At 42.6% G+C, this 21985-nt stretch overlaps 1 protein-coding gene across 1 annotated transcript; it reads left to right on the forward strand.

Annotated features, from left to right (window-relative positions):
• Positions 1 to 805: 805 nt before the first annotated feature.
• CRHBP (corticotropin releasing hormone binding protein) lies at positions 806 to 17558 on the forward strand. Its single transcript, XM_003899834.5, has 7 exons — positions 806 to 1308; positions 1690 to 1783; positions 2117 to 2274; positions 3737 to 3947; positions 6886 to 7034; positions 11465 to 11582; positions 16812 to 17558. The coding sequence occupies exons 1-7, from the start codon at positions 1228 to 1230 to the stop codon at positions 16967 to 16969; spliced, it is 969 nt and encodes a 322-aa protein (XP_003899883.1). The 5' UTR covers positions 806 to 1227; the 3' UTR covers positions 16970 to 17558.
• Positions 17559 to 21985: the final 4427 nt, after the last annotated feature.

Here is a 21985-nt window from a genome sequence, read left to right on the forward strand (position 1 = left end):
TGACACTGCCAGGATAATCACTGTTTGAGTATTTTAAAATGGAAAACACAGCCATTCCTTCCTTTATAACTCTGTATTATGGTCTATTTGTAATAATTGTAATAACAATGCTTGGTGCAGAGACTGGAAAGGGGTAAGAAAGCCAATAGTGGAGCGTCCTCATGTTTCCCACAATTTTGGACACAAAGAAGAAATTCTCTTCTCTCCTGATAAGCAGAGATAAGCTTATACTTATCTCTGGATCCCTAAGTCATCTTTTTAGCCCTGTAAATTTGCTGGTGAGCAGTTACAATAAAGCTTCCTGGCAGTTCTTTCTACCAGAGTGTTAAAGTAATCCAGGTATTTGAATGCATGAAATGGAATGACTTAATCTCATCTCCCAGTGGTTCAGATGGATGCAAAGGTCATGGCTACAGCTACCTGGTGTAGGAGTGTGTACATCATGTAAACATTCAGGTCAAGTGACAGAGCTCAGCTAAAATCCAGAAGTCCACTGACACCAGAGTTAGTTTTCCATGAAAGAAATGCCTGTAAGAAACTGGACCAGGATAAAGCAAAGAGTAAGGGGCAGGAAGAAAGCTTATAATTGCATTACTGCAATATTCTGCAAAATCAGACTTTTGCTTCTGTTCCACCTCTCTAAAGCTGAAAATGCCTCAAGTTTCTTACTGAGAGGCATGAGTAATTGCATGAGTACTAAATTCTTTGACAATTTCTAGCATGGTTTCATCCAAGGTTATGTGATGAGGCTGCAAAATATAGGCTGTATGTGTTTGGGTATTTTATGCATGTATGTAACTTTGTCACTTTGATTTGCAAAATGGAAAATTCCCTGAATGCCCACAGAAAAGTATAATGTAGCATTTGGCAGGTCAACAAAATGCCCTCCCTTATTCTTTGTCTCCGCCTCATTCTCCAACACTTTAGTGCACTAAGTTGTAGTGACTGAAATCATTCTTGGTGAATAATGCTGGGCCACGCTGAAAATTTGTGGCTGAGAGCTGGACCCTCGTCATCGCCACGTACTTTGTCAATGAGACAGGGTAACCCATGGTTACTGAGCTCTGATCAGCTAAGGGGCAGAGAGCCTCCGCTCCCCACTGCTCTATAAAAGAGACCCAGCTAAGGGACCCTACCAGCTTCTAGCTCTCAGTCTGCGCGAGGGTGTGGGAAGGAAAGCCCAGGACCTCCGGAGCAGAGCACAGCAGCTGCAGAGGCAAGGCCAGCATGTCGCCCAACTTCAAACTTCAGTGTCACTTCATTCTCATCTTCCTGACGGCTCTAAGAGGGGAAAGCCGGTACCTAGAGGTGAGCCGACCCTGGACTGACCCATCTCACCTTCCTTGCGTGTTAGCCCTAGGCGGCAGGCAGGCTGCCTCTGCTAGCAGCCTTTTGGGGTTCGCTGTTTCTTCCTTCTCTGCTGGATGCTCTCTTGCCCCTGGTTTCCCCTATCCTGTTCTCCCTCCTTGCCTCTGAGCATCCCAGACTGCCTGCCTGCCTCTGGCCGCTGGGGATGCCCCGGCCTGATGGAGAGGGTCTAAGACCTTCCCATCTTCTCCCGACACGGGAAAATATTACCCCTCTCTCTTTATTTGCTATGCTGAGTGGCAGGGAGGGTGCCCCGCTCCTGGCCCCCTTTTTTATCCCCAGCCCTTGAACTTTTCCGGACTGACCCATGTTCCTTGCCAGCTGCGGGAAGCGGCGGACTATGATCCTTTCCTGCTCTTCAGCGCCAACCTGAAGCGGGAGCTGGCTGGGGAGCAGCCGTACCGCCGCGCTCTGCGTGAGTCGAGGCTGCCCGGCTCGCGGGCGCCCGGGACGCGGGGAAGCTGGGACTCTGTGCGGAGGGCAGGGGGCTCGCGGGCATCTCGGGTAAGGGGCTGGCCGGAACCGCCAGGGGCGCGGCCCCCTCGCTAAGGATCGGTCCGCGGAGGCGCTCCAAGAGGGGAAGGAGGTGGCGCGCCGCGGGCGCGGGAACCCAGCGCAGCCGAGACTGGAAGTGGGAGCGCCGGGCGCTACAGAGCCCGGGAATGGGGCGCGCGGAGAGGGGCCGCCCGAGGCTGACGCCGAGGCGGCTGCAGCCCGGGACTTATTGCCCCGTGCCCTCCTCCCCCAGGGTGCCTGGACATGCTGAGCCTCCAGGGCCAGTTCACCTTCACCGCCGACCGGCCGCAGCTGCACTGCGCCGCCTTCTTCATCGGCGAGCCCGAGGAGTTCATCACCATCCACTACGACCAGGTCTCCATCGACTGTCAGGGCGGCGACTTCCTGAAGGTGAGGCGCCCACGGCCCGCCAGCCTAGCCGGGGGAGGGGGTTGGGAGGCGGCACGGGAGGGTTGGAAAGGGCTGGGGCATTGCAACCAGGCGTGGGGCTGCCGAGCGTGGGTAGCCGGTGGCAATTCTTAGACACTTCGCTGGTGCCCGAGTGGGAGAGGCGCGCTCGAGGACCCCCACACGGCGAGAATCTCGCCCTTACCCGAAGACCTCGTGCCACACACATCCAGTAGGGCTCCGGTCGGTGCCTCTGGACGCTGCCATGGTTTACATTCCCTTCTAGGCGCTTTCGAGGCCCGGGGAACTTCTAGACTTGAACTCGCAGCACAGAACGCTGCGACGCAATCCGGGGCCGATGAAATATGATTAAAAACCAACAAGCTCGAGCGCTGCGGTCCACCAAGCGGGCCGTCTTGGTTAGAAGGCCCGCCCCACACGTCTCACATCTGATCCCGCCTCGCTCCTGCTGGTCCACGCTCGGCGCACAGAGGCTGTCTTCAGTGCGCCGGTGACCCGATTTTGGAGCAGGAGAGGACTGGCTACCGAGGGGGCATCTAGATGGAGATAGGTGGGAGGGGAGGACAAGACCCCCAAGCTCACTGCCTCCCTGATTCCAGTCGTCAGACTCCATAAGTATAACAGGGCAGAGTGGGATGGCTGATGGAGCTCTACTGTCCAATTAAAATAATCATGATTAACATCTCCAAAGTAGGATTATTTTGGAACCTGTCACATGCGTTAGAAATAATTTGTAGCTGGGTTGTTGGTAATTTTGCTAATGTGGACTAGATTGGACTTATTAAACTGGAGACCTGTGGTGATTTTGAGGGTCAAGTCAATAGACTCTGACCCTTTGTTCAACTGTAAACTTTAACAAGTGAAGGAAAAATGTCCCAGGTAGTATACTAGCCATCATTGCCTGGCTGTTGAAGCAGTTCTTCACATTTTAAAATAATATGTGATGATATTAAAAAAATGAGAAAAATGTATGTATATAGCCATTAGCAGGTAAAGTTGCTGCTCCATTTTTTAATTTTGCTATCTATTTTCAAGATATTTTGTTCACATTTCAATGACTAGAGGAAAGAAAGAAGCTGCACGAAACCCAAATTATGCTTTTGTGGGATTCTTCTGAAGGGGAGAGGTAGAAAATATGACCAAGGTAAAAATGTACATTGGCTGTGGTTTTATTTACCAAAGTGGTTGAAATGATAAAGTATAAGGAAGTTTACTTACTTTGGAAGCTTTAAGGCTTATAAAAATTAATTAATACTATTACTTGCAAACAACCCTCACAGTCCAATATATACAAATGAAAAGCAAGCAGGCAGAGTGTGCACTGTCAATTCTCGCTTATGACTGAAGGCCCATTGGTGGATGACTTTTTCCCCCTTTTCAACTCTCTTCAGACTTCAGGAGCTGATGGAAATGATAGCATCTATGTCTGTATTTTTTTTCAAAGGTATTTGATGGTTGGATTCTCAAGGGGGAGAAGTTCCCCAGTTCCCAGGATCATCCTCTCCCCACAGCTGAGCGGTACATAGATTTCTGTGAGACTGGTCTTAGCAGGAGGAGCATCAGATCTTCCCAGAATGTGGCCATGATCTTCTTCCGAGTCCGTGAACCAGGGAATGGATTCACATTAACCATAAAGACAGACCCCAACCTCTTTCGTAAGTGTTCTCAGTCAAAAGGCAGAACGTGGGAGTCAGACTGCTTTTTGAAAGTAGTATCATTGCACAGACTTAAAGAAATTTGAACTGAGGAATGATTTGAATGGAATTTTTTTTGTAATTAGAAATAACCTAAAGGATAGTTTCTATTCTTTATTATGAATATCAAATCACAGTTTTAAATTTATTTCCCAGGTTAGGTAGTATACTAATTTATGGTGAGTACAATTCAATCTTTTCTCCAAAGTCTTGCTCTGAGCTCCTCAGGTTCTACGATGCATTTAGTGATAAGCTTTAATCTTCCAAGGCATTTCACTAATCCAGGATAAGCTTGAGGGATCAGATATAAAGTTGCAGGCTTAGAGATATTCAGGCACAGGCTTGAAAGTCTCCATGTCTTTCAGCCTGTGCCTGAATGTGGTAGACAGATATCATGCCCTGACCAGAGGGTTGGATTACAGCATCTCAATGTTACCTTCTGATTCTGAGCCCACCACTCTAATTTAGTTCATTTCTGATGGACACACATGTAGCTTATGCTATACAACTGAGCAGCCCCGGCCTAAAGCATATTATCTTTATAAAAATGAGTTTACTCAGGCAGTGGCTCACGCCTGTAATCCCAGCACTTTGGGAGGCCGAGGCAGGTGGATCATGAGGTCAGGAGATCGAGACCATCCTGGCTAACACAGTGAAACCCCGTCTCTACTAAAAATACAAAAAATTAGCCGGGTGTGGTGGTGGGCGCCTGTAGTCCCAGCTACTCGGGAAGCTCAGGCAGGAGAATGGTGTGAACCCGGGAGGCAGAGCTTGCAATGAGCTTATATCATGCCACTGCATTCCAGCCTGGGCGACAGAGTGAGACTCCGTCTCAAAAAAAAAAAAAAAAAAAAAAAAAAGAGTTTACTCATCTGCTAATTGTTTTTTTCCCCATTAAGAGAAAAATCTGTTTAAAAAATTAGAAAAGGAACACATATCGCTCATTTTTGCATACAATAGAATTAATATTAACATTTCATGTGGCTGAAAGATGGGGCCTAATCTGCCAAAGAATAACGTACTACTGATCTTTTGATTTCTAGTTCTGAAAAAACAAAAGATTTTTTGAAAAAGCCCCCAAAAAAGACTGTTCCTGAGGACTGCAATAGAATAATTCTAGAAGACAAAATAAAGGGTTTCCCCTATATTTTGTTTAGTTAGAAATCAGAAACCTCCTGGGCCAGGTGTAGTGGCTCATGCCTGTAATCCTAGCAGGATTACAGGCCAAGGCAGGAGGATCACTTGAGCCCAGGAGTTCAAGATCAGGCTAGCCCACAAAGTGAGACACTGTCTGTATTAAAACTTTTTAAAAAGTATATTAAAAAAAGAAACTTCCTAGAACCATCAAGGAATTTCAGTTCTTTTTGAAAGTAAGTATAATTAAAAATATGAAAAGGAGGCAAGAGGTGTTTCTGATCTGTTCTGATCAATGTTGATTCATCCGGTAATCAGAAAAAAAAGTACAAATTCTGATGCTTCTAGTTTCATATCTAGACTAATTAATGTATTGTAGATTTATTTATTTATTTGAGGCGGAGTCTTGCTCTGTCATCCAAGCTGGAGTGCAGTGGTGCGATCTCGACTCACTGCAACCTCTGCCTCCCAGGTTCAAGCAATTCTCTGCCTCAGCCTCCCGAGTAGCTGGGATTACAGGCGCCCATCACCACGCCCGGCTAATTTTTGTGTTTTTAGTAGAGACGGGGTTTCACCGTCTTGGCCAGGCTGGTCATGAACTCCTGACCTCGTGATCCACCCGCCTCGGCCTCCCAAAGTGCTGGGATTACAGGCATGAGCCACCACTCCCGGCCAATGTATTGTAAATTTAGATTTGATATATAAAACAAAAAATTGTAGAAGTTCTTGGGAGTAAAATAAACATTAAAAATGCACCTTTTAGTTAACTTATCACTTAACATGCAGCAAATATTTATCAGCCTTAAGACTACTGTCTTTCATTTTTTTTCTCAGCCTATTTTCTCACTATTAGAAAAATACTTAAAATAGGCCTGGTGTGGGGGCTCACTCCTGTAATCCCACACTTTGGGAGGCCGAGGCAGGTGGATCACTTGAGGTCAGGAGTTCGAGACCAGCCTGGCCAACGTGGTGAAACCCTGTCTCTACTAAAAATACAAAAATTACCCGGATGTTGTGGCACATGTCTGTAATCCCAGCTACTCAGGAGGCCGAGGCAGGAGAATCACTTGAACCCGGGAGGTGGAGGTTGCAGTGAGCTGAGATCACGCCCCTGCATTCTAGCCAGGGTGACAGAGCAAGATTCTGCCTTAGAAAAAAAAAAAAAGAAAAGAAAAACACTTAAAATAAGCCCGGGGCCATGGTGAAGCTGCTGAGCTGCATCCTAGGCCCCCAGTCTTAAAATAAAGATAAAAAGTTTTAATTAAAAATTAAAAATTTTTTTAAAAAGGAAAAGAAATAAGAATGAAAAAGAAAATACTTAAATTAATTATTTACTTTATTATTTGAAAATAGAGTTTGAATTTTGGACTCACCATTAAGCCTTGATTTTTCCACATTCCTAGCTTTAAGCTCAACTCTAGTTAACTCAAGTGCTCCTAGAACTAATACTAGCTAGTGTTTGTTTGGGTGCTGAATTATGTCTTCTGATTGTTATAAACAAGGTAACCCCCTAAGATTAACATTAGAAGCCCCCTCACAGCCCAGGGCCTCCTGACAATATCCATGTGTCACTGATGGTTTTTGTTCCCCAAATCCTTTCTGTCTCCAAATTGTTTTTGTGGTATATATGCTCTCTTCCTGGGCAGAAGGCCCTAGATCATGAACAGGAGTCCTAGAATAAGATACAATAAATGTCTATAAAAACCCAGCAAACCAAGTAATGGAAACATGAATTTTCGGTTTTTTTTTTTTCGTTTCTACAAAGCCTGCAATGTCATTTCTCAGACTCCAAATGGAAAGTTTACCCTGGTCGTTCCACACCAGCATCGAAACTGCAGCTTCTCCATAATTTATCCTGTGGTGATCAAAATATCTGATCTCACCCTGGGACACGTAAATGGTCTTCAGTTAAAGGTGAGTTGTTTACTTGTTTCCTAACCATTTGATAAGGCCAGAGCTTTAATCAGAGCAGAAGCAATCATACAGGGCAAACCTGGACACTAGCAAATTGGCGTAGTACGTCGCTCTGATGAGCTCTTAAATCTCCCACGTGTTTGCCCTAGCTGCTTTGACTAAGCCTCTCTTCTATTTCAGTTGTGCGGCAAGTTGCATACTCAGGTGCCCCTTCTGACTACTTGAATACTTTCCTTGTGATGTAAGAAATGTTTTCAACTGGTAAAGTTGTGGTATATAATTACAATTGAACTCTCTTGTGCTTGCCTCTTTTACAAAAATTCTCTCCTAGCAGAACGTAGTGTGAGTCATCTACACAGCTGTTTTTCTGATTATTGGAATTTTCTTTTGACATAAGGAAGTATCTCATTGACAGAACTGTGTTGTGAAGGAGTGCTAACTGTAGCATAAAATACAAAATTGGATTTTTAGATTGCAAAATACGGTAAAGCTTTGAAAAGTATTTGGCATGACATTTAACTCAATACATTTTGCCTAAAAAATATTAGCGGATAATCCCTATCAACTTATTTTCGAATAAACTTCTGTATGGACCTTAAAATTCATGCTGAGTTTGACCGCATTTTCTTGCACTGGCAGCATTTTCCCTCTGAGTCATCCTCATTTCCTTTTACTTTCTCACATGACTAGGTTAAGATAACTCATGTATTTGCTGCTATCAAAGGCAGTCATAATTCCTAATCAGACAGATTTTAGTGACAACCAAATAAATAGAACTAGGACTGAAAAAAGGAGTATATCCAATTTCCTTTAAGCCCTAAATTCATGGATTAGTGCCTGCTTTTTTCTTAGTGGAAGAATAGTCCTTTGATAAGGACACTTTTGGATATCTTTGGAATAGTCTTACTGGCTCGATATTTGTATGTCATTTTTGATGTAAAATATAGAAGATGAAAGGTGTGAGCACAGACTGGGAGATCTGAATTTTAGTTATTGGGGCTATCGGGGTAATCTTGGTGTTTCCTCCCAAACAATTTAGAGCCTACAGTGTTTTAGTCATCTGCTTCTTCACAAAATATTTTTTGAGTGCTTAGCATGTGCCAGGCACTATTGTAGATGCTGGAAATTAGCAATAAACAAGACAGGTCCTGCTTACAGGGACTGTGCATTCAAGTGGGATGAGACAGGCAAAACTGCCATGTATTTCAAATGGTGGTAAGTGCTATACAGAAAATGCAGCAAAATAGTGTGGTAGACAGTGACTGGGAGCATGGGGGTGGATGGAGAGGCAGGGGGCTACTTGTGATAAACTGGTCAGGAAAGAAACCTTTTGAGAAGTGAGACCTGAGTGATCAGAAGGAGACAGCAGCTGTGAGAACAGGGAGCAGAGGGAACAGTGCAGGGGCTCAGAGGCAGGAATGGGCTTGCTGGATTCCAGAAATGGAAGGAAGAGGAGGATTGGCATAAGACAGCTTCAGGGAGATGGGCAGGGCCAGAGTGTGGTGAGCCCTGCAGGCCACATTAGGGAGTTTAAGTTTATTTTAAGTGCAGTGGTAAACCACTGAAGAGGTTCAGGGAGGAAAGCAACATGATCTGATGTACGCTGTCTAAAATGTCACTGTGCCTTCCATGCAATGAATGGGCTGTCGGGCCATGCCACCCTTTCCATGGCCCTGGTGAGATGTTTCTTTAGTTATTATTAATGTATCTATCAAGATTATTTTCTTAAACCTCCCAGATTTCTATGTATTGGAAGATGAGTTCCACCAAAATAAACAAAACCAAAACCAAAAATCCTTCAATTTTGCACATTGAGTTGGTGTGAGGATCTTACATTTGGTACAAGGAATATAAGTACTTCTTTTTTTAATTTTTTTTTTGAGATGGAGTCTTGCTCTGTCACCCAGGCTGGAGTGCAGAGGTGCAATCTTGACTAATTGCAACCTTCACCTCCCAGGTTCAAGCAATTCTTCTGCCTCAGTCTCCCGAGTAGCTGGGATTACAAGCATGAGTCACCACAACTGGATAGGTTTTTTTTTTTTTTTTTTTTGTATTTTTAGTAGAGACAGGGTTTCACCATATCGGCCAGGCTGGTCTCGAACTCCTGACCTTGTGATCCGCCCACCTCGGCCTCCCAAAGTGCTGGGATTACAGGCATGAGCCACTGCTCCTGGCCAAGTACTTTTTTGGTACGTCATTGTGGGCTAGGCAAAAGATAGTAGTGGCTTAGAACCTCAACAAAGAAATTGAGGGAATCACTGTTGAGGAACTGCACTTCAGAGGTCCCCACATAACTCAGTTCCTAACATTGTAAGAAAAGCTGAGAGGTTTGCAAAGAAGGGAGAAAAATCGTTGAACAGCAAAGAATAAGTGCACCTAACTTTCTTGTTTCTTTGTTTTGTCCCCCTCACTTTAGTTTCTATTTCTTTCTAGCTTCTTTATTTCCCACTTCTCTCTCCTGAGTGTTCCTTTTTCCCTGTAACAGCACCTGCTGAATTTTGGAACCTAGAAAACTAAGTGGAAAATTTAGTCTTAAGAGATGTTCCTTCTGGACGTCCTCTACTCAAGGGAAAGGCAATTAAGGTTTTTTTCCTTTACTGATAAATTGCTTATTCCACTCTCAGTACAAGAACATGAAGCCCTGTATACAGTGGGGCTAATTAAACCTCTATTTCATCATTTGATGCAATTATATATAAAGCCTCTAAGCATCAAACCCAGCACATAGTAGGTAGGCCCTTTAAAAATAGATATCCCCACCTACCCCTGCTCATTAGTGAAGCATTTGCCATTATGTTATTTTCCAATTTGCTGTTTAGTTCCAGTTGTATTTCAATGCCCTTCTTCTTCTTTTTTTTTTTTTTCTGAGACAGAGTCTCACTCTGTCGCCCACGCTGGAGTGCAGTGGCACGTGATCTTGGCTCGCTGCAACCTCTGCCTCCCAGGTTCAACTGATCCTCCTACCTCAGCTTCTTGAGTAGCTGGGACTACAGGTGTGCCACCGCACTTGGCTAATTTTTGTATTTTCAGTAGAGATGGGGTTTCACCATGTTGGCCAGGCTGGTCTCGAACTCCTGACCTCAAATGATCCACCTGCCTTGGCCTCCCAAAGTGCTGGAATTACAGGCATGAGCCACCATGCCTGTCAATGCCCTTCTAAATGCCTGAATGTGTGTGCTTATGTGTGTATGTGTGTGTTTTAAGTTCTCTATTTTAGATTTTGGTTCCTATGTGTTAAGGTTTATCTAGTTAAGTACTGAGCACCTTGTCATATACCACTAGATCTCTTAATGAGCACACTTCAATGAAGAAGAGGATCACAGGCAAAATTGTGGGGATCAGTACAAATGAAAATGTGAGAGCCCTTATTACAATTTTATTAGATTGCAGCAGAGCATTAAACCAAGCATAGAGCCCTTCTAGTCACTGAATTTATGTGGCTGCACAGGTGGCATACTTGTGAGACTGCCCTGATCATAGGAGATGGGGGCTCAAAGTACTTTTGGGACTGAGAGTGGTTGCTTTGTTTGTGTTGGAAAGTAAGGCAGGGGGATTGCTGTGGACAAGACAGTATGGAAAAGATGAAAAGACTGAGTGAGGTGGCTCGTGCCTGTAATCCCAGTATTTTGGGAGTCCGAGGCAGGAGGATCCCTTGAAGTTAGGAGTTCAAGACTGGCCTGGGCAACATATCAAGGACCCATCTCTACAAAATTAAAAAAAAAAAATGAAGGGAAGCAGGAGAAGGTGATCATCGTGGACCACACAAAGCTTTAGAATGAATTCTTTTGAGTAGCTTGAAATAAATTTATTTTAGTTGAAAGGAGAAAGATCATGGTAACTGTAGCTAACTTGAGCCCCAAATCAGGGTTTTATTATTTCTTTAATATACTCATAATTAATCAAAATTTTTATTGGTAGAAATGATGTGTTCCAATAGCACACAAAGTTCCTTTACAAAGAAGAAGAGATGAGGTGAAGGAAAAACGGATGTGAAAGCCCTATTTATAAAATGTAGGTATTTGACTTCACTTAACTGTGACTGCGTGCATTAAGAAATTCGAGTGATTCAGTATGTATGTCCAAATGATTTGAAAAGTAAAGTATTTTTTTGGTTCAATTTCCGTACATCTTATATGGCGTTTACAGATTTCCATTTTATCATTCCAGTCCTTGAGCTTAAAAAAACATGAAAAAAACATGTACACACATTTCTAAAAAAAATGATTACTCAACTGATTTAGAAAAGCAATTTTTATGATTTTTTCTCTTTTAAACGTCTTTTAATTTCCGGAGTCCCAGATGTTAAATTAAACGGTATTGCCAGGATGTTGAGGGCTGATTGAGTGAATTCATGGACTCGCTGTTGGTCAAATGGTTTGACTTCTGTAATTGGTTTAAATGTGTCTTTCTCTGCTGCTTTATTCCCTTAGAAATCCTCAGCAGGTTGTGAGGGAATAGGAGACTTTGTGGAGCTGCTGGGAGGAACTGGATTGGACCCTTCCAAGATGATACCTTTAGCTGATCTCTGCTACCCCTTTCATGGCCCGGGTGAGGTATTTCTTTGATTATTATGTATGTGCTTATCAAGATTAAAAAAAAAATCTATCCCCCAATATTTTCTACATTGGAAGGTGAGTTTCACCAAAAAAATCTTCAATTTTTCACACTGAGCCAGTATGAGGATTTGAGGTTATGTATAACATCAGTATCTTTACCAAAATATCTGACATTGGGAGAGAAACCTATGAAGCGATAAAGGTTGGCCTTAAGTAAAACTATGAAAATGACAAAGTTTTAAAAATCTGCTTTCTTTCCATTTTCTTGGGGGTCCCTGCTTTCATTTTCTAGAGACTAAAGAGTTTATCTACTAACTGAAACACTTATGGTTCAAATAGTAGATGTATCATCAATTAGTGATAGGATAATAATGAAGTAACTGTTTTTTATATATGTGTATGTATGTGTGTGTGTTACTCACAGTAAATAAACAACAAAGTGATAAGCTTTATTAGAAATTCTTAGAACTGCTAAAAGTCTATAACTTCTTAACGGCTAAACTAGCCTCTCAAAGGCCAGTGTAACACAGAGGTAAATTCTGAAATCTAAAAGCGGTCACCAGTAATAGAAGACTGGTTTATTTGGCACAGCATATGCCAGATAGAACCAGATCTATGTCAGAGACAAGTGAGGATTTTCACTTTATTATGCTCATGTCAGGTGAGGATGGATGGGACTTCATGACCTCATGACCAAACAACTCAATGAAGTCTGGGGGAGGCGGGGAGAGGAGTCATCAAACATTACTGTAAAGGTCACTCCCACAGCTTTACTTCGACACAGGAGCCCTAGATTATCATTAAAGCGACAAAACAGAAGAACGGCAGTCTCTAATCTCGGTTAATTCTGACTGTAGCCTCCTCCCTCTCCTGTCACAGCAGATCATTAACCAGCTAGGCAATGATGCTGCAAAGCAGACAGTCCTCTTGATCAGCTGTTACCTGTAATAATTAAAACCAGGCCACACCACCAGTATTTTCTGTCTCTGAGTTGATGATGGACAAAACATTTCTAAAATGGAATTAACATCGAGTCAGCTCTCCTTAACTGTGGGTTCCCCATACATGGATTCAACTAATTGCAAATAGAAAATACTCAATGTAGGCAGGGTGCAGTGTCTCACGCCTGTAATCACAGCACTTTGGGAGGCCAAAGCGGGCGGATTACCTGAGGTCAGGAGTTCGAGACCAGCATGGCCAATATGGTGAAACCCTATCTCTACTAAAAATACAAAAAAATTAGCCAGGCATGGTGGTGCACACCTGTAGTCTCAGTTACTTAGGAGGCTGAAGCAGCAGAATTGCTTGAACCAGGGCAGTAGTGCTTACAGTGAGCTGAGATTGTGCCACTGCACTCCAGCCTGGGTAACAGAGAGAGATTCTGTCTTAAAAAAAAAAAAAAAAATTTCAGTGTAATTCCCGAACTTTGGGAGTTTCAGGCAGGAGGATTGCTTGAACCCAACAGTTTGAGACCAGCCTGGTCAACAGACCATACCTCCATAAAATAAAAAAGGAAATAATCAGGAAAAAAAAACCACAAAAAAAATAGAGTATAACAACTATTTACATTGCTTTTACATTGTATTAGGTATTATAGGTAATCTACAGATGATTTAAAGTATATGGGAGGATGTGTGTAGTTTGCATGGAAATAGGTAAAGGTAAAAGGTAGCCATTTACATAAGGGACTTGAACATCTGTGGATTTTGGTATCTATGGGATGGGGAGCATCTTGGAACCAATCTCCCGAGGATACCAGAGGCTGGATTATACAAAAGTCAGCACTAAAGCCTGATATGCAGTCTACCCTCCCCCAGATATACTGTATTCTAAAAGTTTCAGATGAGATTTAAGGCAGGAGTGGGCTCAAAGCAAGCTTTCCAAGCAAGGTAAAGGCAAAAGATTTCTCAAATCCCACTTTGCTGAAAACTAGAGGATTCTCTAATGCTAATTGACACTTGAGCCCTGGTTTAAACTGTCAGTGCATTCGGCCTCTCCAGCCTTTTGGGTGAACGATCTGAGGTACTGAATTACTTCCCTGCTCATGATTGGAGAGCACCTTTGAGGAGATATACCTCAGCTGGGTTAAACGGTAAGACAAGGATTAAAAAACAATCAGGCCTTTAAATTTAGATAATTGAAGCCAAAGTAATTTTTCTGCTTGAGTGATATAACTTGAATTGGCAAAAAAGGTGATTCTAAAGCTGGAAAACCACTTTTCCCTATATTACCTAGGTAACTGAAACCACTTTTAAGATATTTTAAGGCTTTAATCATATCACTGTTTGGTTCATTTCAGACTTTATTCCATTACTGGAAGGAGGGCCTTGATTGTAAGTTGTCCAGGTTCTTGGTGTTTTGAACAAAGAATTGGACAGAACGCACCAAGTAACAAAGGAATGAAACACAGGAATGAAGTAGCCAAAGCAGGGATTTATTAAAGGGACAAAGCACTCCACAGGGTGGGAGTGGACCCTAGCAAGTGGCTCAAGGGCCCAGTTACAAAAGTTTTCTGGGTTTCAAGTACTCCTTTCTTTTGTTTTGAGACGGAGTTTCGCTCTTGTTGCCCAGGCTGGAGTGCAATGGTGCGATCTCGGCTCACTGCAACCTCTGTTTCTTGGGTTCAAGCGATTCTCCTGCCTTGGCCTCCCAAGTAGCTGGGATTACAGGCGTGTGCCACTACGCCTGGCTGATTTTGTATTTTTAGTAGAGATGGGGTTTCTCCACGTTGGTCAGGCTGGTCTCGAACTCCTGACCTCAGGTGATCTGCCCACCTCAGCCTCCCAAAGTGCTGGGATTACAGGCATCAGCTACTGCGCCTGGCCTTTTGAGGTTCTTATCAATTACCCCTTTTCTGGATGAAGGATTTGGTTTGTGGCTAAAGGCTGAGGTGAATTGGCACCCTATGCAGATGAAGAGATAGCCCATGCTTGGCCCACGGCTAGTCCAAGGCACTCTCCCTTTCCTTGCGAGATGTGGTGGAAGGGGAGAGTTGTAGGGAGACTAGCCTTTGATCCTTCACTACTCAGGCTTGGGGGAGACGCAATTTTTCCTTTTGGTTCAGCTTTAGGAAGTTTGCATTAATTGGCCTTAGGTTCTCGGCCCCCAGACCCAGGTGTTTTCCTTTTGCTCCAGCTTTGGGGAGTCAGCACGAATTGGTCTCAGTTTCCCTGCCACCAGGCCTTGGTGGTTTTCCTTGATTCAGCACGAATTACCTCAAGTTTCCTGCTTCCAGACCCTGTTCTGCTGCCTTAATTCTTTTCTTTCTTTATCATGTTTCCATGAGCCCCTCCCGAGCTGTTCAGTGTTGAACTATTAGGGACCCTGCCCTTTACATTGGATTTTGTTAGGAATTAGTTCAAAATAATAAATAATACTCAAGTAAAGAAAATAGGACATGTTATAAAGATTAAAGTCCAGAGTAAGATCAGAAAAAGAATGGCCTCCAAATTGTTTAATGAAAAATAAATTTGGCTGGGTGTGGTGGCTCACACCTGTAATCCCAACACTTTGGGAGGCTGAAGCAGGCAGATCACTTGAGGTCAGGAGTTCGAGACCAGTCTGGCTAACATGGTGAAACCCCGTCTCTATTCAAATTCAAAAATTAGCCCGGTGTGGTGGCACACAACTGTAATCCTGGCTACTGGGGAGGCTGAGGCAGAATAATCGCTTGAACCTGGGAGGCAGAGGTTGCAGTGAGCCAAGATGGTACCACTGCACTCCAGCCTGGATGACAGAGCAAGACCCTGCCACAGAAAATTGAAAAAGAAAAGAGAAATAAATTTGGACCTCCTGGTAGAAGCTTAACTAGACTCCCTGGTACTTATATTAAAATAATTACAGGGCTTTTATTTATTACGTCATCAAATTGTCTTTTATCTCAATAACTCTGTTGAACTGTTTACTTTATTTAAATCCAGGTACGTGTTTGAGTGGTACCCATTACACAAGGACAATGATAGCATTTCTTAAAATTTGAAAACACCTTATAGAGACAAAGTGAGGAAAAGGAAGATTGAGAAAACTAAAACAGCAGAAACAATTGTTGTTGGCAGATAAATCTTGCCTCAGGAACCAGCTTGAGGCTGCATAAATAAAAGGAAAGGAATTCTTAATGAAAATAATATGAGTTTCAGTATATAACCCATACAGAAGAGATATAAAAGTTGTCAGATCTTATACAAATAATGAATAAGACTGGATTTTTGTCTGTTTGAGATGGAGTCTCACTCTGTTCCCCAGGCTGGGGTACAGTGGTGTGATCTCGGCCCACCATGACCTCCACCTCCCAGGTTCAAGCAATTCTCCTGCCTCAGCCTCCTGAGTAGCTGGGACTACAGGCGCACACCACCATGCCCGGCTAATTTTTGTATTTTTAGTAGAGACGGGGTTTCACTATGTTGGCCAGCCTGGTCTCAAACTCCTGACCTCCTGATCTCCCCACCTCAGCCTCCCAAAGTGCTGGGATTACAGGCATGAGCCACTGCACCCGGCCGAATAAGATTGGCGTTAAGAGAAGCAAGGATATCAGAAGCCATTTCATATAAGTGGTACAGAAAAAATCAGAGAAAAGTTGTAAGTGGATAATAGAACAAAAACTAGTATGTGCAGTGTATATCTATACCATGCAAATGATCTTTTTGTTTATGTATAAAACAGAGTTTTTGTTTAAATTCAGAAAATGATAAACAGGTCATTTTTTTTTTTTTTTTTTGGTCTACATAAATGTCCCGCAGTACATTCTATCCTCCAGCCCCACTAAATGCCCCTTGCAACCCTAGATCTGGTGACAACCAAAAATTGCCATTGCAAATTTCCGACCTGTGCTTAGAGGGCAGTACTGTTTCCACTGCGAACCTGGAACCCAAGCAACTGTGCACACGCCAGACTGATTTTCTTTGCCTGCCTTTACCACTCAGGCTTTGCAGGCAAAAAAGGCCGAGGAAACATCTTTCCTCTTTCCAGCTAGTTTTATTTTTCTAATAGTGTTCTTGCACATGAGTAGAAAGACTGAATTCAATTACACTATTCTGTAACTAATTATAAGTTATAATAAAAATGAAACAAAAACATTTCAACTGATAGTAGATGCGTGGTTTGAGTACCTGAGAGGAAGATAGGTCTCCTTGCTTTCATTGTGTTTAAGTGATCCCATCGTTTAAATGATGACTGTGTGGTTTCTAACCTGCTGGGAAACTTTTATCTTTTCCATCCATTATAGCCCAAATGAAAGTTGGCTGTGACAACACTGTGGTGCGCATGGTCTCCAGTGGAAAACACATAAATCGTGTGACTTTTGAGTATCGTCAGCTGGAACCATACGAGCTGGAAAACCCAAATGGAAACAGTATCGGGGAATTCTGTTTGTCTGATCTTTGAATAACCAACCCAATGATTTACATGCTGATAGCTAAGTGAGTTTTTAATGGCCATTGTGTATGATTTTGATGCACAACTAGTTAAAAGCCTTTCATACCAGTCTGTATTCCCAGCCTTGAGCACGTGCGCGTGCACACACACACACATGCATTAATTTTTGTACTTTGCTTCTTTTATGTTTGTAATCTGTAAATGAACACATGGCAGAAAATAAGCACCTAATTAGTAGGATCATTGTTCTAAATGGAAATGTTTGTAATTCTTTGATGTGCTACGAACCTGAAACTGGTAAGACAAGCACAAAGCAACGTGCAATAAAAATATTGTATCTCAAGGGAAAAAAAAATACTCAAAGAAAGAAAAGCGGCAGCACTTTTATTAGTTTTATAACAGGAAAAAGTCTTGTATATAGCAAAGTAGTTGCATCTGTTTATTTTCTATTTATTATTCTGTTACAATAGATAATAGTTATAGCAGTTATTTATTGATTTGTAGCAACTTGTTTTTAACAAAACTTTGTAGCGTGGAAAAAATTTTCCATCCACAAATACAAACATGAATAAATGTATTCAGAATGTTGGCACCTTGATGTTGGGCTTTATTTGCTTTCCTGAGTAGTCTTCTTTCTTGTTACCATCAGAAAATAATGTTATCATGTGGTGCAGAGCCAAATGCTGAACTAAATCATTTTGGACTTCTTAGAGCTAGAAGAACTCTGGGCCATTGAAATAGAATGATTTAAAGTAGAGGTAGAATTGCAGCGTTTGCACAAGCAACACTAACTGGCCCTGGCAGGGAAGCGGGGTACAGAGATTCATTTTCCACTATCCTCATAATACATGTTTTTGTCACGATATACATTTCTACAAAGATAGCAAGGACCTTACAACTCTCATAGACACAATTTGCAGAAATCTGAGTACTTCTTTGATACTGAAGGCAGTTTACTGTTGACTGAGCCTTGTTCCCTGTTTGGCTTAAAACTGAGCGTGTAGTATATAAAAGACATCTTGGAGCAAAAAGCAAGGTTGAAAGCTACAAAGAATTTTCTTTTTCTTTTTTTGAGACAGAGTCTTGCTTTGTCACCTAGGCTGGAGTACAGTAGTGTAATCTCACCTCACTGCAACCTCCGCCTCCCGGGTTTAAGCGATTCTCCTGCCTTAGCCTCCCAGGTAGCTGTGGTTACATGTGCGCCACCATGCCTGGCTAATTTTTGTATTTTTGATAGAGGCAGGGTTTCACCATGTTGGCCAAGCTGGTCTCAAACTCCTGACCTCAAGTGATCTACCAGCCTTGGTCTCCCAAAGTGCTGGGATTACAGGCATGAGCCATTGTGCCTGGCTAGAAAATTCTTTTAAGTGAACTCTTTACTTTGGATTAGTAGATGAAAGCTTCAAACTATGCCATAATTAATGGCCTTATTATGGTTCCTGAAACATATTTAATATGAAATTCATTGAAATATACTGGGACCCTATACATTGGGTTTGTTCACAACATCTGAAAACCAGGCAGAAAACAACAACAACAAAAAAACCCCAACTGATTGGAAGTGTTTCAAATACCTATGATTTTGCATAAGTTTTGGCTCAGGAGGTATTTTGGAAAGAGTGACTACTTTAGCAAATGAATGAATAAATGCTTGAATGGATGGATGGATGGATGGATAGATGGATGACTATAATTCTTGATTAGTTATATAAAAATTGGATTCTTCATTTCATAGAAACTAAATTCTATGAAGTATGAGGTTGAACCCTTTTCTTAAAAAAGATAGTCCCTCTAGCAACCCAAGAATTAAGGAAGTTACTTTTATCACCATCAGAAGTTTCTGGCTCTTAACCTTCATGACTCCCTCATGCTGAGTAAAATGCACTTTTCGTTACACCTCACCATGAAAGTTAGGAAAACTTGCTTTTGTTCCTAAGGGATATTTTGCAAGCTCATTAGCCTCTCTGCAGTAAGACAGGTGCTCCTGTGGTCCTTAAGCCCTGACATTCTGTGGTCATTTGTGACATGCTTTACTTCAAAGCTTGTTGGTGAACAAAAGCTTACATTCTTTGAGAGGATGGCCATCCTGGTGAACTGTCCCCATCTTATTCTTGGACTGTCCACTACTTAGCCTACGTTCCAAAAGGATGGGGCAGCTTTCTGGAAACAAAATGGTAAATGAAATCTCTGGGGGAGATTTATAGGTTGTGTCTTCACTGGCATATCCGTCAAGCAAGTAAAAGTTTATATGAAACTATTTGACTTTCTAAGAAAGGAAGTATAGTGTAGTGGCTAAGGCTATTGAGTCTGCAGCCAATCCTCTTGGAATCCCAGCTCTACCACTCACTTGAGCAAGTCACTTGTAAGTCTCCATTCCTTAGTTTTTAATCTGTAAAATTTGCATAATTTACAGTACCTTTACAGAAGGATAAAGGTACCATCTTCAAAAGGTTATTGTCCACATTAAATGGTTAGATATATTTAAAGCTTAAGACTCGTGTCTCACATGTATTGACTGTTATTTTTATTTTTGTCTCTTCTAAGCAAATATGCCATTCTGGGTCCTCTGTACTCTTATTGGGACATTTGCTTTGTACGCTGAAGGATTTGCACTAATTCAATTATATTGTTTCATTCCAGGACATATGTGAGGAAGCTAGGGTTAGTTAAGGTTGTTGTCTGTCACTGAGAAGTATAGTAACCCCAGCCCTAATCCTCACCCTAATCCTAATGTTTGAGGATAGATCATGTCAGGATTTATCTAATTCACACACATCTCTTCTCACAGCTCACCCCTGTCTGCAGGCGCTGCATTGCTCCAGGACCAATCCTGACCTTGGGTAAGAGGAATTTGAATAGCTCTTGTCTGACATTCTGATTGTGAAGAAATCATCTCATAAATTGTCTGGATAATCTGCCCTTCTGCCCCATTATCCATCTCTGTAATCTTCTCAATCTTGGTTATTTCATTGTAGTTAGTTCTTGTCTGGCCCTACTTTTATCTCTTACTCCTACCTATAGGTCTTTCTAAATACCAATTAGGTGTCTAGGGCTCTGCTTTCTACAACCAGTAACTGATTTCCCAAATTCCTCCTGCCTCCATGCCTAAAATTCCGAGCATTTTTGCTCATAGATTTTATGTCACTGTCACCATCTAATTTTCTAGATGCTTCTCTTTTTTCTTCTTTTGAGACAGGGTCTTGTTCTATTGTGCAGGCTAAAGTGCAGTGACAGCTAACTGCAGCTTCGACTTCCTGGGGTCAAGCGATCTCCCACCTCAGCCTCCCAAGTATTTGGGGCCACAGGTGCATGCCACCTGTGGCTAATTTTTTTTTTTTTTTAAGTGTATAGGCTGGGAGCAGTGGCTCACACCTGTAATCCCAGCACTTTGGGAGGCTGAGGCGGGCGGATCACCTGAGGTTGGAAGTTGGAGACCAGCCTAGTCAGCATGGTGAAAACCTGTCTCTACTAAAAATACAAAAATTTGCCGGGCTTAGTGGCAGGCACCTGTAATCCCAGCTGCTTGGGAAGCTGAGGCAGGAGAATCACCTGAACCCGGGAGGCGGAGATTGCAGTGAGCGGAGATCATGCCGTTGCACTCCAGCCTGGGCAATAGAGAGAGACTCCATCTCAAAAAAAAAAAAAAATTGTAGAGACAGGGTCTCACAATGTTGCCCAAGCTGGTCTCAAACTTCTGGGCTCAAGCGATCCACCCACCTCTGCTTCCCAAAGTGTTAGGATTATAGGCATAAGCCACTGCACCCAGTCTTCTGGATCCTTTTCTACCTCCTCTAATCCTGCCTCTTCTGCCACTGTCTTCCAGCCTGTCATCTATGGAATATCTTGACCCGCCTATGACACGCGACTTTCTTCTCATATCTAAAGCAGCGTGTCTTCTTTACCTTCAACTACTCCCTGGTACTGTTGCTTCATTTAAGTGGGTAGGGCAGAAATGCTATATGTTCATCAGAACTCACTTTACAACCTCTCTTACAGTTAAGCTTGGTCACGTGACTGAATTATCACAGAAAGAATGTGGGTAGATGTGATATCCACCCCTTCATGTGATCCTCCATACCTTCTCTCTCTTCCCATATCTACTGTCTGTTAGACACAGAGGCTTTAACAGAGGACTCCAAGGCCATACAGGAAAACAGAGCCATAGGATGCAAGAAGCCTGGATCCCTGAATGATCACAGGCTTCCTATTGACTATGCATATCCACATTGGGCTTTGTGTGAATGAGAAATAGATTTTTATTTTGTTGAGCCACTGAGATAAATATATATAGCACTGAGTATTATCATACTTCATACAACGGGCCTGTCTAAATCCAATTCTTAGCTATTCTGTCTGTTTTTGTTGCAACTATCCAGACAGGCCTGACTTGACTCTTCCGAAGAAAAATACCTCAAATGCACATCTTTGATCTTATGAACGCTAAGCTTTAACTAATATAACCATATGCAACCTTTCCACATTCTTTAAATAATCTTTTTTTTTTTTTTTTGAGACGGAGTCTTGCTCTGTCGTCCGGGCTGGAGTGCAGTGGTGCGACCTTGGCTCACTGCAAGCTCTACCTCCCAGGTTCACGCCCTTCTCATGCCTCAGCCTCCTGGGTAGCTCGGACTACAGGTGCCTGGCACCATGCCCAGCTAATTTTTTGTATTTTTAGTGAGACGGGGTTTCACTGTCTTAGCTAGGATGGTCTCAATCTCCTGACCTTGTGATCCACCCGCCTCGGCCTCCCAAAATGCTGGGATTATAGGCGTGAGCCACCGCACCAAGCCTCTTTAAATAATCTTAGAACGGTGATCCTTAGACCTCTTTGAAAATCTGACAGGAACTGGAAATTGTTTTCCAGTAAAAAATCCCTATAGGTACAAAAATGCCACACAAATACCTGAGAGTTCACAAACCCCTAAAGAGCACCTAAGGATTTCAGGATAACTCCTGCTATTGGATTCAGTAATGGATAAAAGTTAGTTTTATACCAGTCTTCTTACACTGAATTGCCCTCTCTTC

Source organism: Papio anubis, chromosome 5 (genome assembly GCF_008728515.1).
Source record: "Papio anubis isolate 15944 chromosome 5, Panubis1.0, whole genome shotgun sequence".
Taxonomy (NCBI): domain Eukaryota; kingdom Metazoa; phylum Chordata; class Mammalia; order Primates; family Cercopithecidae; genus Papio; species Papio anubis.

What these genes read in the sequence shown, in the direction of transcription:
- CRHBP (XM_003899834.5), top strand. Translation starts at nt 1,228, where the DNA reads ATGTCGCCCAACTTCAAACTTCAGTGTCACTTCATTCTCATCTTCCTG. An exon ending in GCCGTACCGCCGCGCTCTGC is followed by an intron (nt 1,784 to 2,116) that starts GTGAGTCGAGGC and finishes CTCCTCCCCCAG; the next exon opens with GGTGCCTGGACATGCTGAGC. An exon ending in CTACCCCTTTCATGGCCCGG is followed by an intron (nt 11,583 to 16,811) that starts GTGAGGTATTTC and finishes CATCCATTATAG; the next exon opens with CCCAAATGAAAGTTGGCTGT.